At 40.4% G+C, this 12,831-nt stretch overlaps 1 protein-coding gene across 1 annotated transcript in view; it reads left to right on the plus strand.

Moving 5' to 3' along the window:
* Positions 1 to 11,736, plus strand: part of LOC140726550 (uncharacterized) — a 49,058-nt gene extending 37,322 nt beyond the window's left edge. Inside the window, exons 2-3 of the mRNA XM_073043083.1 lie at positions 6,672 to 6,833; positions 7,979 to 11,736. Of these exons, the coding sequence (XP_072899184.1) occupies positions 6,672 to 6,833; positions 7,979 to 8,929 (1,113 nt within the window). The 3' untranslated portion in view covers positions 8,930 to 11,736. The remainder of the gene's footprint in view (positions 1 to 6,671; positions 6,834 to 7,978) is intronic.
* Positions 11,737 to 12,831: the final 1,095 nt, after the last annotated feature.

Genomic DNA, 12,831 nt, shown 5'->3' on the forward strand with positions numbered 1-12,831 from the left:
CCCACCTGCCCTAGCCTTGAGGGGAACACCTCTGGAGGTGATCATTGTTGTTCTGGTTGTCCCTCCTGATCCTGTTGCTGACCAGTGGCTTCTGCACTGCTTTTTAACTTCATACTATGCCAAAGCTTAGGGGGATGTGGCTTCGGTCTTTGAAGGTGCTGAGTGACAGGGAAGATTTATACCGCACAAGAGCCATTGAAAGCTTCGAGAAAACAAACAGCTCATGTACTTTTTTATACACAAGTGTTATCTACTTACGCAAGTTCAAGGACAGGTTGCATTCTGTTAGTCTACTTAATTAGTGTAGTCAGCATTCTTCCAGTCACCATATCCACCTGTCTTTCTGCAGTTTGTCGTATACTCGAAGTCCATCAGCATAACATTGCACAAAGAGTATTAGCAAAGCACTCTGGTACAAAACAGGTTCTGTTTTGTTGTTGACAAAACTGCCATTTTGTTACTACAAGTACATTTCCATATTGTTAGCATTCAGATCATATGCTTCTTTACTAACTTTGCTAACAAACTGGAAAATGTGAAATTGGCCATTATTATACTCCATTTGCCTGGTCTTTAACTGAAGCACATCCCTTTGCAACCTCCCTATGCTTTCATCACAAACCAGATTGTCTTCCACTGTAGGTCAAGCTACTTACCAACTTTTTTTGTGGAATTATGGAAAGGATTTTCAGCCCACAAAGTTTTGCTGGCTGCCAACCCCAAACAGACAGGATTTGACCACAATGTGGTGCTCGGGCTGAATTAAGTTTTCAGATTCAGATGTGATCAGTATGCACCACACTGGTCAGAATGCACCACACCAGCCCGTACTGCATCATGTGAAAAGAGAGGTCTTTGTGAACTCTTCACCCAAACTATGTCCCATTGTTTCCTCCGCATGCCTTCCTGGTCAGATCAGAGATTCATTAATTCATGAAGCATAGAGACAAGTCATTCAGCCTACCATGCCCACACCGATCCAAAGTCATTCCACCTTCCAGTGTTTGTCCTGGAGCCTTCCATGTTGAGGCAATCTGTGACTCTTAAACGATGTGGGTGACTTTGCTTGCACCATTCTCACAGGCAGTTTATTCTAGATACTCACCTTTCCCTAAGTGAAAACAGATGCTCCTCTTCCTCCTTATCCTAAATTTATCTCCTCTATTTTCATCCAACTCTGATAAGAGGAAATGATTCCTGCAGTCTTCCCTATCTAACCCTTCATAACTTTATATAACTCAATCATGTCCCGTAGTAACCACCCCACTCCAATGAAAACAGACCCAGCCTCTCTGGTCTCTCTTCATAACCAAAATGCTTCATCCCAGGCAACACTATGGTGAATCACCTCTGCACCCATCTGGCATTATCATATCCTTCCTACAGAGTGGTGAGCCAAACTGTAGAAAATGCTCCATCTGAGCCCCAACTAATACTTTATAAAGTGGAAGCATTACCTCCTGTATTGTAAACACATGGTCTACTCATGCTACTAACTTTATGGATCACTAGGCTCATATATCAAAGTCCCCTTTTCCTTAACACTCCAATACCTTATCATTCCTATTCTATGTCCTAGTTCAACAGTATTCCCAAAATGCATCACATTGCATTTATATGGTTAAGCTCGATCTGCCATTTCACCTGTAGCTCAAGAACCCAAGACTACCATCCAAACTCTCAGTAACTCCACCAATCTTCCTGTATCTGTAAGCTTATTGATCACACTTCTCTGATCCACATCTAAACTATTCACATACAGTACATTCTAAACAGCAAGAGGTCCCAGCACAAAGCCTTGGGGAACACCACTAGTCACAGATATTCAATTACAGAGACAACCCTCTACCTTCACCTTCTGTCTCCTATGCCAAGCCAATTTTAGTTCCAACTTACCAACTTGCCTTTAATTCTTTGGCCCAAATGTTTAGCGAAGGGACCTCATCAAAATTCTTGTAAACCATATTTACTATACAATCCTGATCAAAACACTTTATCTTCCCATGAAAACATTCAAAAATATTGGTCACATAAGATCCGCCAATGCCATACTTGCTGCTACTGGTGTTAGGCTTACATTCTGTAGTTGGTTGGCTTTAACCCAGTGCCATTCTTGAAAAGGGAAATACACTTTCTATTCTCCAGTCATCTGATACCTTATTTCAGACCAGCAAAGATTTAAAAACACCAACCAGAGGCCAAGAAATGTCTTTGCTTGCTCACACAGCAGCCTCAGATAAATCTTATCCAGCCCTGTAGATTTGTCCATTTTTAAGACGAAGAATACTTACACTAGAATTTCTCCTCGTTGCAGAATCTTCCAACTACAGAGTCCACTCCCATTGTCAATACAAATGAAAAGTAATCATTTAGAACCTCAACATACATTACATCTGCATGCACACAGAGCCCCTGTTGACCCAAACAGTCCCTACTCATTACTTGATTATTCTTTTGCCCTTAATCCTGTTTGCCAATGGTAGATCATGATCCATCTTTCTCTTCATTGGATTAAGTCAGGTTAGGCAAGAAAATAACTACAATTACTCCAGCTCAGTTCAGAACCATGACAGTGCTGGTCAGTTGGGGTATTGGTCAAGTACCGTTTTTAATACCTGAGCAGATCTCTCTTGTAGAGGATTTGGGTGAGAGTGCACCTGGTGTACCACATACAGTACAACGTAGTGATTCTACATGCAATGGAAAAGCCTAGAAATCTGGGTGCTTAACCTTTGTTTTGCGTCAGAAGTTGATCTGCACATGTGTAACGCTCTCACTGGGGCTTGCATACAAACCTGGCTCGGTAGCCAGCTCTGCTAACAGCCACCTGACTCAACAGTGAGAAGACCACCTTTCACAAGCAACTTGCGTAAAGGTTTGGTATGATCTGGGGCTCAATCAAACAGGAACATTGGGAATTCTAATTAAAGAAACCTCAATTTGAGTGAATGACATGTAAATACTGCCCTTACACAATTATCGGTCACCGAGAACTAACAGATCATGCTCCACATAAAATTATAAAGTAAGTATATTTACCAATTTCAGCTTTATCGAACAGCTAATAGGAAAAAGAAATGAAAAAAGGGTCAAATATAGTTAAACCAGTCTGAATGTGCACATAAACACTGGAGCTCGTTTTGATCGTGGTTTTGTGTACCATTTTACTCACGGTGCTGAATTCTTATCACCAATCACAGTCCCTTCATGGACTCCTTCATCTTGCGAAGTACTCCTTGCATTAGGGTCTCCCCTTCAGATAGGATCCTCCAGGAGTCTTCCCAGATCCTCTCCTCTCCATATCTTCCCCTAAAAGACCACAAACCTGACTACTGTCCATCAGAAATCTGTCTCCACCCAGCTCCCTCTAGAACCTTCTCTCCACCCCACCATCCCAATTGGACATCATGGTTCCTCCTCACAACATAGTAGAAGAAATCTTAAACAAGGCATTACGCAAGATTTCATCCCTCTAGGAAACTGCACCAGGCACTTGCAACTGCCAGTTGACTCAAGAGCAACAGTTACTTTTCTGGTGTTATTTTACACATGATGACAAAATAGTTTCAGCATGGGGCACACATTAATAACAAAATTTGAATAATATGAAACCTATGACATTCACCTTTAACTTCCAGGAGAATTAAAGGATTCCTACTGAGGCATAGAAAGATTGTGTGTGTCAGAATTTCCAAAGATGTAAGTTTTTGTTATATCATTCCACCAATGGCAGATAGATGCGGGTTTGCTGATGACACCAGTGTTGCTGGCTGAATTGGCACATAGGAAGGAGGGAGAATGAAGATCTGGTTGAATGGTACCACAACAACGACCTCTCACTCAACATCAGCAAAACTAATGAGCTGATTATTAACAACAAAAGGAAGATGGAGGTCTGAGAACTGGTCCTCTTTAAGGGATCAGATGTGGAGAATGTCAGTAGTTTTAAATTCCGCAGTGGTAACAAATCAGAAAATCTTCCCTGATACCAGCATGTAAATGCCATCACAAAGAAGGCATGACATTGCATTTATGTTCTTAGAAGTTTGCATAGATTCAGCATGCCACCAAAATCTTTGACAACTGCAATAGATGTACAGTGGAGAGTGTCCTAAATATATCCTGGAATCCTGATATATCCTGGTATGGAGACACCAATGCCCAGAAGAGAAAAAAAAAGGTGAAGGTAGTGAATCAGGCACAGCCCTCTCTGCAGGAAAGCTACACTCCTCACCATGCAGGCCATGCTCTTCTCTCTCTGTTGCTTTGCATCAGGGAAGAGATACAGAAGCCTTGGGTACCACAGGATCAGGTTCAGGATCAGTAACCATCAAGCTCCTGAACCAAGATGAATTTTTTCTCTGACCACAACTCTGAACTGATTCTGCAATCTACAGACTCACTTTCAATGTCTCTTTTACAAATCATGTTCTCAGTTTTACTTCTTTACTTGTACAGATGGCCTTCTTTTACACATTGGTTAGGTTTGTTTATGTATTTTTTTCATAGATTCTATTGTACTTCTTTACTTTTCCTGCAAGTGGCTACAAAAAATAAATCTCAAGGCAGTATATGAAAATGTATAGTATGTGCTTTGATAATAAAGTTGTTCTGTGTTTGCCTTTGTCTCTCTTCCTAGGAGGATGGTACAATCAGAACCTTTCAATATTTTAATGACAGAAGTAGATAGATATTGATAAGTAAAGAGGTGGGTTCACAGCTTGGAAGAGTATCTAGAAAGTAAAGGTGAAGGACAGTGCAGCAGAGGTTACTGAAGTCTCCAGAATAAAGAATAAGACATAACGTTTAAAAAGAGATAAGAATATCACTTTCAGTGATATGAAGACAAGTTTGAAAAGGGTGGTGAATGCAGATTGAAAGTATAATATTTGAATGCACATAGTATTTAAAATAAGGTAGACAGGCTTGAAGCGAAGTTAGAAATGAGCAGGTATGATGTTGTAGGCACCACTGAGTAACGGTTACAAGATCTCTACTGGAAGCTAAGCATTCAAGGATACACGTTTAGGCAGATGGATCTGCTGGTAAAGTTGCATATGTGGGTAGTTTGGGAAAATCAGATTGGTACTGGTTACCAAGAGAGGAATTTGTGCTTATATGATGCTTTATTGAGCAGTTTGTGGCTGAACCCACAGGAAAGGCAGTTCTGGAATTGGTGCTATGCAATGCACCAGATTTGATTAGGGAGCTTAAAGTAAAGGAACCCTTAGGAGGCAGTGATCATAATATGATATGATTCACTCTGTAGTTTGAGATGGAGAAGCTAAAATTACACGTATTATTATTACAGTGGAGTAAAGAGAATTATAAAGGCACGTGAGTATATAGTATATATTTTGAATATGTAGTATGTTTTGATAGTAAAAGCAAAGTTTTATTATGTGTATTTGTATTTTAAATTACATGAATTAATTCTAAGCATTACAAAAATTATCCTAGTAATGAAAGAGCTAGCAGATGAGGAGCATTTGATGGCCCTGTGCCTGTACTCACTGGAGATGAGAAGAATGAAGGGGGATCTTATTGAAACCTACTGAATATTGGATAGAGTGGATATGAGAGGATGCTTCCAATAGATCAGAGGGCACAGCCTCAGACTAGAAGGACATCCCTTTAGAACAGTGATGAAGAGGAATTCTTTTAGCTAGAGAATGGAATTCATTATCACAGACGGCTGTGGAGACCAATTCATTGGGTATATTCAAAGTGGAAGTTGAAAGGTTCTTGATTAGTAATGGTGTCAAAGATTACAAGGAAAATGGGGTTGATATGGAAAATAAATCAGCTATGATCTAATGGCAGAGCAGACTCTGATCAGACCTGGTGGCCTAATTCTGCTCCTTTGCCTTATAGTCTTATTGTCTTAAAAGATAATTGCAGGTACATGGAAAATCAGAAGCAAATTTACAAACAAATAATGCATGATTTTATTAAATGATGGACCAGGATCTGAATGAGTATATTCATGTCATGGGTGAATTTACTTAGTGGCATAGCTTCAGTGGAGATTAAGGTATTTACTAAACTCCAAGTACAGTCAAGGATGAGATAAACTTCTCAAATTTAGGAGAATCAAAGAGTGGGCCAAGGCCAATATTGTTCTATGTTCTATACATGGCCTTTGTGTAGGTAAGAGGGATTAGTTTTTGGGAGTTATTTTTATTTATTTTTTAGCCAGTTCAGCACAACATTGTGGCTGAATGGCCTGTTCCTGTGCTGTACTGTTCTATGTTCTATATTCCAATATTAGATCAGTCACAATCTTATTGAATCGCAAACCAGGCATGAGGCCCATGTGGCTTATTCTCACTCCTACACTATACATGCACAGGCCCAAAGGCAGTTTAAATTGTTTCACAATGGACTAGATGGGCTGAGGGCCTGTTTCTGTGCTGTACTTCTCTATGACTCTAAAGGCATCATTCCAAACTACGCCACTATGTAAATTCACCCATGATATGAAAATACCAATTAAAAACAGGAGTAGCTTAATCAGATCCTGGTCCACCATTTACTAAAATCAAGCAAATTCTTTTTGTAGATTTGCTTCTGCTTTCCAATCTACCTGAAATTACCTTTTAAGACCATAATACCGTATGCGATTGAGACAAGGGTGTGAGTAATTTATTTTCTCTGTACTCCTACTCTAGGTACCTGTGACAGGACAGTTAACTGCTGATGACGGAGCACCAGAAGGTTCCAATCCACTTCGGGCATATTTAACGGTGGCTATTGTCCTGCTTGTGATGGTTTTGGTAGTGTGCCTTGCAGCTATCATTGGAGTAGCTCTCATCTATTTTAAATTGAGCCAGGTACTCACACTTAATAAAATAAAACAAGCTTTGTAATTTTTTTTAAAAAATCACAAAAAAAGTTTGGCTTATAAGGGACATTATAAAGAGTACTGAGCCATTAAGTCTCTTAAGCCTGGCCTCTACCTCATTCGATTATTTGATTGACATCTATCTCCCCACCTTTGCTCTGCATGCCTGGATGACCTAGCCTAATGAAACCCTATGCAGCTCAGTTCAGAAGCTCTGGTATACCCAGCATTCACAACCTTCAGGGAAAGGAATTCCAGATCCCACCAGCTGAACTGAAAATGTGATTTTTGACTTCACATGCTGTTTATGTTATACTGATATAATAGTGTACAAAAGGTCACTGAAAGTATGAATTTGCAAAAATCCCACTTAAGCTGTCATTGTGAATTATATTCAAACCAGCTGCTAGGTTTATGCAGCTGTTTTATGTTGGACCTGAAGTTGCAAACACATCTCCCATATGTTCATCTGAGAATCTCCCAAAAAATAGTGAAGGATATTGATCACGTCTGCCACTTTCACTGCAAATACATAAAAGACACTAATTGTGAGGAATCAGAGTAACATCGATGGCCAGGACAAGAAGTGAAATGAAACATGCCAGCTTCACCCAAAATGTATGAAAATAAGGAGAGAGCGTGATTGTATAGGAAAACACGTAGTGTCATTTTAAATTGTCTGCTAAAATAATTAGGTTTCAATAGGTATAGTTAATGTCAGAGAAATGTACACAATATTCATCCTGAAATTCTTTTTCTTTGGAAACACCCACAAAAACAAAGGAGTGCCCTAAAGAATGAATGAATTAAATGTTAGAACTCCAAAGCCCCCCACACGTAAGCAGCAGCAAAGCAATGACCCGCCTCCCCCACCAGCAAAAAAGCATCAGCACCCCCCACCGAGCACTCAAACGTGCAGCAAAGCATCAATAAAGACACAGACTTGTAGTACCCCAAAGACTACTCGTTCACCTGGTATTCAACATACCACAGGCTCTCTCTACCTAATAGGGGAAAAAGAGATGTCCCCACTTCACTATTATGTGTGTCTTCCACAAAATAGGTAACTTTTCTTTTGCTTAGTGTGTACTTTGCTCTAGTACAGAACACAAATTAATAGATCTTCTGTTTCAGATCCAGAAAATGCTGTCAGAAAAAGATGAAGAGACATATGCACAAATTGGCTCCAACCTACCTCATTTTACACATGTAAGAAAGGATCAGGACTTGACCAGTACCAGCGCAAACACAAAAGGAAACAATGGCATCGTGGAAACAGGTAATGAACATGACAAGGAAAAGAGGCCAAGCAATTGTCGTTACCTCAAGCTTCCTGACAGGGTAGTTCAAGCCATTTCTCTGGAGTTCCCTAAAGAAGCAAAACATGACACAGAAGCAACAACACACTCCAAAGGGGCCAGAATGAATGGACAATTGACAGAGAATATCCCAAAATATTCCTCACCACCATCTTATGACAATTTTTCCAGGAATAGTTCTCCAGGAGAGCTGAATAATTCCCAGAGGAACATCCTTCAGCAGTCCAAAGAATCTCAAACATTCAGTCCTGCTGCAAGCAATGACTCCATCATTACTCAAAGCAATCAGAAAGCTGCAAAGAAGACAAAGGTGCAGCCAGTAGCAGTGAGTCCTGAGTCCTCTTCTCTTGACTCAAATAATTATGCCATTTATGATGTTCCTCGGCCTTGCACTTGCTCCTCGACGTGCCATGTTGTTCCATGGCCTTCTCCGGCTTCAGATTTCCACCACAATCCTTTGAAGCGCTCCTTTAGTGAGATTGGCCCTTCGGCTTTCGAAGTACCCCTCGAAATAGTCCAGGATAACAAGTATGCAGTGCCTAGACCTGTGACTTTTCCAAGCCATGGAAACTATGAAACTGAATTTAAAGATATGACAAAATCATCATCCAAGGACTCGGGCGTGCTTTCCTGCGTAGACTCCCAGTTGCTGGATTTCATACCTGAGGGGAATGAGCCCCATCTTGACTCAAAAAATAATCTGGAGAACAAGCAAAGACAAGTTGCTGATAAGGAATCCATTGAAAACAAAACTGTATTTATTTAAAATAATTGTTAACTAGGAATCCTAAGCATGCATAAAATAAGCAATCTGCCTGTCAATTTCAAAAGAAAGGTTTATCATGTATACTTTCAAACAGAACTGATGGTAACGTCCAGTGTTATTGATCATTTATTGCTGGCTATAAGTTTAGACTTCTAGTATAACTAAGTAAGGGTGCATTAGTTTACCAGCTTTTTATTTCAGTAAGAGCAGTCCCAGTCCATAGCAAGCAAAAATTATGATGCAGAGGTACATCCTAGGATGAGCTGGGACCTGCCACCACTGATGTAACCTGGGATCGTTGGGTGTTTTGGGCATTTCAACCCTTGCCCAGGCGACCCAGCCAGGGTCAATCAGGTCCCGGCTTGTGTCCCAGCAGCACTGATCTGCTCTTGCTCCATAGCCTTCTGGAGGCTCACTCAGCAGCCTCTGTGATGGTCCTGATGGCTTTTATTCTTTGCAGCCCCCATAATGCCAAGGAGAGACTAGATTCTCCACAATGAGCAGCCAGCAAAACCTCAAATACAAGGGGACACCTTAGAGAGAATTCCAACCTTTGGTCCAACAACCTACAAAAACATAACTACACTCTAGAGCACTGACTTAGATAGCGAAGTATTCTACTGGAGCAAAATAGCTGTATAGTATTTATTTCAGTTGCATTATTCATCATGCATACATCTCAATAATATGTAATCAGATTATCAGAATTACAGTTCTGAGCACTACAATTTGGAAGGATGTAAAGACTTTGATAATTGTGCTGTGAACTTCTCCCAGAAGAGCTTGGAGCTGGGAGTTCTATCCTGAACAGAGAAGGTTAAGAAATTAAAAATGTTGCTCGTAAGTCTGAGGTGCTTTTATAGAGTGAACAATTTTGCTCTGGCAGAACGATCAGAGAGTAAAGGACCTAAGAGTAAGAGAATTAGGAAGAAAGGTCTCCAGTGATACAATGAGAGCGAGAATGCTGGAAGCCTCTAAGCTTGCTATGCCAAGCAAATGCATGCAGTCAAACGTCTGATCCAGCAGGCGGGTAGCAGCGTAACTTGGTGATGTATGAGCCAATCACTGGGGAACCAGGAAATTTAAGACAATACTTATGCTAGTAATTAGGTGCAGCTTCTTGGAGAATCTTGGGATCGGGGAGAGAACACCAAGGACAAAGAGGTGTAAACGTCCTTTTAGGACCGATGTAGCATGACTCTTCTGGCCCTGGAATCTTTTCCTATAATCATCACGTATGGACAAACCACGCCATAAACTGCCCCAAAATAAATCTTTAAATAATCTGACAAAAGGGCACTGATGCAAAATGCCAACACTGTTTGCCTCACCACAGATGTTGGCTGACCAGCTGAGAAACTTTAAATAGGTAAAACTGGTAAATTGATTTTTTATTGTCACAAGTAATGAGGTACAAAGAAAATTTGTTTTGCACGCCATCTGTACAGATCATTTCATTATAACAGTGCATTGAGGTGCTACAAGGGAAATCAGTAACTGGATACAGAATAAAATATTAAATTTACAGAGGAAGTGCCGTGTAGGCAGCCAATAAAATGCAAGTTCTTAACAGTGTAGATCGAGCAGTCATGAGTCCATCTTACTGGCCCGAGGAGCTGTTCAAAAGTCATATAACAACAGAATAGAAACTGTTCCTGAACCTTGTGGTACATGCTTTCAGCCTTTTGTATCTTCAGCCTGGCGTGAAGAGAATGCCCAGGGAGGGTAGGGTCTCTGTGATGTGTTGGACTGTGTCTAGAGCTCTCTGCAGATCCTTGTGGTCTCAGGCAAAGCAGTTCCCATACCGAGCTGTGACATATCTGCATAGGATGCTTCATATGGTTTGTTTTGTTTTTATTTCAATGTTCCAGCATTTTCACTTTTCAATAACAGTGGTCTTACATGGCTGAAGCAACAAACTGAATTTAATCATGCTTAAATTCTCTGCCTATTGTCCTCCATAGTAATTCTAAGGGCCAATAACTTCACAATTCTTTTTACCAGGTCATCTTTAACAACATGCAGTGTAAATAAATGTCTGCTCTGCATTGTCAGATTATGGTTTCAAACCCTCCTTCAGCATATAAATGCATACTATGGACCAGAAATTCAATGTCATCATTTTAGAGGTATTATTCCTGGGACAAGTAAATAGACCTGCCTGTTAAATATCAAAGATCCCCAAAATAAATTGCAGACTTTATCCCTTGAACCCTGATCAATATGTGTCTTTCAATTTACATCTTTAAATCTAGATTATCCTATTTATTTTATTGCAGTTCATATGGCCTCAGTCTACAAAAATAATTTACATGCTTCTTTTTGCTAATGCAATAATTACACTTCAGAAATACTTTATTGGCTGCAAACCATTCAGGATGCCCTAATGTTGTGAAATGGTGCTTAGAGTTACAAGTTCTTTCTAACTTTAGATAGGTTTCAAGATTCATTTTAATGTTATTGTAAATGTAGAGCATTTCTTTCTTTCTTTCCTTCTGATTTATTAAAGAGATGTAAATTTGTTCTTTTTTATATATTTTTACCACTAAACCACTAAATATATATCCTGATCCCATTTCAGAGGAAATACTTCTTCATCTGTTGCCCAAACTAAGTCCATTGTCAACCACCCTTTTGCCAAGTGATTCCTATTTCTGTTGTGTTCAAGCATATGTTGTGCTCCCTTCTCTAGATATATATGCTTTTAAATTTGTCCATGTAATATGTGCTTTGATAGTCGTCCAATACATTGCAAATAGCTCTCTCTTTGTGTAAAATAATCCAAATTTAAAAAAATAAAGATTTTTAAAAATTTCTTGATCACTTTTTCTGCTTTCCACGGCAATTCCAAGATTTGCAATTTGCCTTTTGCCACAATAGGGCTACAGTGGATGCGATCTCATTGGCTCTTCATGTGTCCTTGGATCACATGGACAATACTAATACTAATACTTACATCAAGTTGCTGTTTATTGACTACAGCTCAGCATTTAATGCAATCGTTCCTGCAGGTTTGATCAAAAAGCCCCAAAACCTGGGCCTCTGTACTTCCCTCCGCAACTGGATCCTTGACTTCCTCACCGGAAGATCCCAGTCTGTGTGTAACCTTGATGATCAACACCGGCACACCTCGAGGATGTGTGCTTAGCCCACTGCTCTACTCTCTCTACACCCATACTGTGCGGCTAGGCACAGCTCAAATGTCACCTAAATGCTGATGACACAACTATTGTTGACAGAATTTCAGATGGTGATGAGAAGGCGTACTGGTTGAGCAGTGTCACAACAGCAACCTCAGTAAAGCCAAAGAATTGATTGCGGACTTCATGAAGGGTACGGCAAGGAGATCACACACCAGTCCTCATAGAGGGATCAGAATTGGAAAGGACGAGCAATTTCACCTTGCTGGGTGTCAGCATTTCTGAGGACCCATGCTGGGCCCAACTTATCAAAGCAGTTACAAAGAAGGCACAACAGCTGCTGTGTTTCATTAGGAGTTTGAGATTTGGTTTGTTACCAAAGACACTTGCAAATTTCTGCAGATGTACCATGGAGAACATTCTAACTGATTGCATCAGCATCTCATATGGGGTGGGGGGACTACTGCATAGGATGGAAAGAAGCTGCAGAGAATCATAAACTCAGTCAGCTTCATCACGGGCACCAGCCTTGCCAGCAACCAGGACAACTTCAAGGAGCGTTGTGTCAAAAAGGCATCATCGACCATCAAGACCCCCATCACACAGGACATGCCCTCTTCTCATTGCTACCATCAGGGAGGAAGTACAGAAGCTGAAAGCACACACTCAACGATTCAGAAACACCTTCTTCTTCTCTGCCATCTGATTTCTGAATGGACATTGAACCCATGAACGTTACCTCACTACTTTGTTTCTCTTTTT

The sequence above is a fragment of the Hemitrygon akajei genome, chromosome 4 (assembly GCF_048418815.1).
Source record: "Hemitrygon akajei chromosome 4, sHemAka1.3, whole genome shotgun sequence".
In the NCBI taxonomy this organism is placed as follows: domain Eukaryota; kingdom Metazoa; phylum Chordata; class Chondrichthyes; order Myliobatiformes; family Dasyatidae; genus Hemitrygon; species Hemitrygon akajei.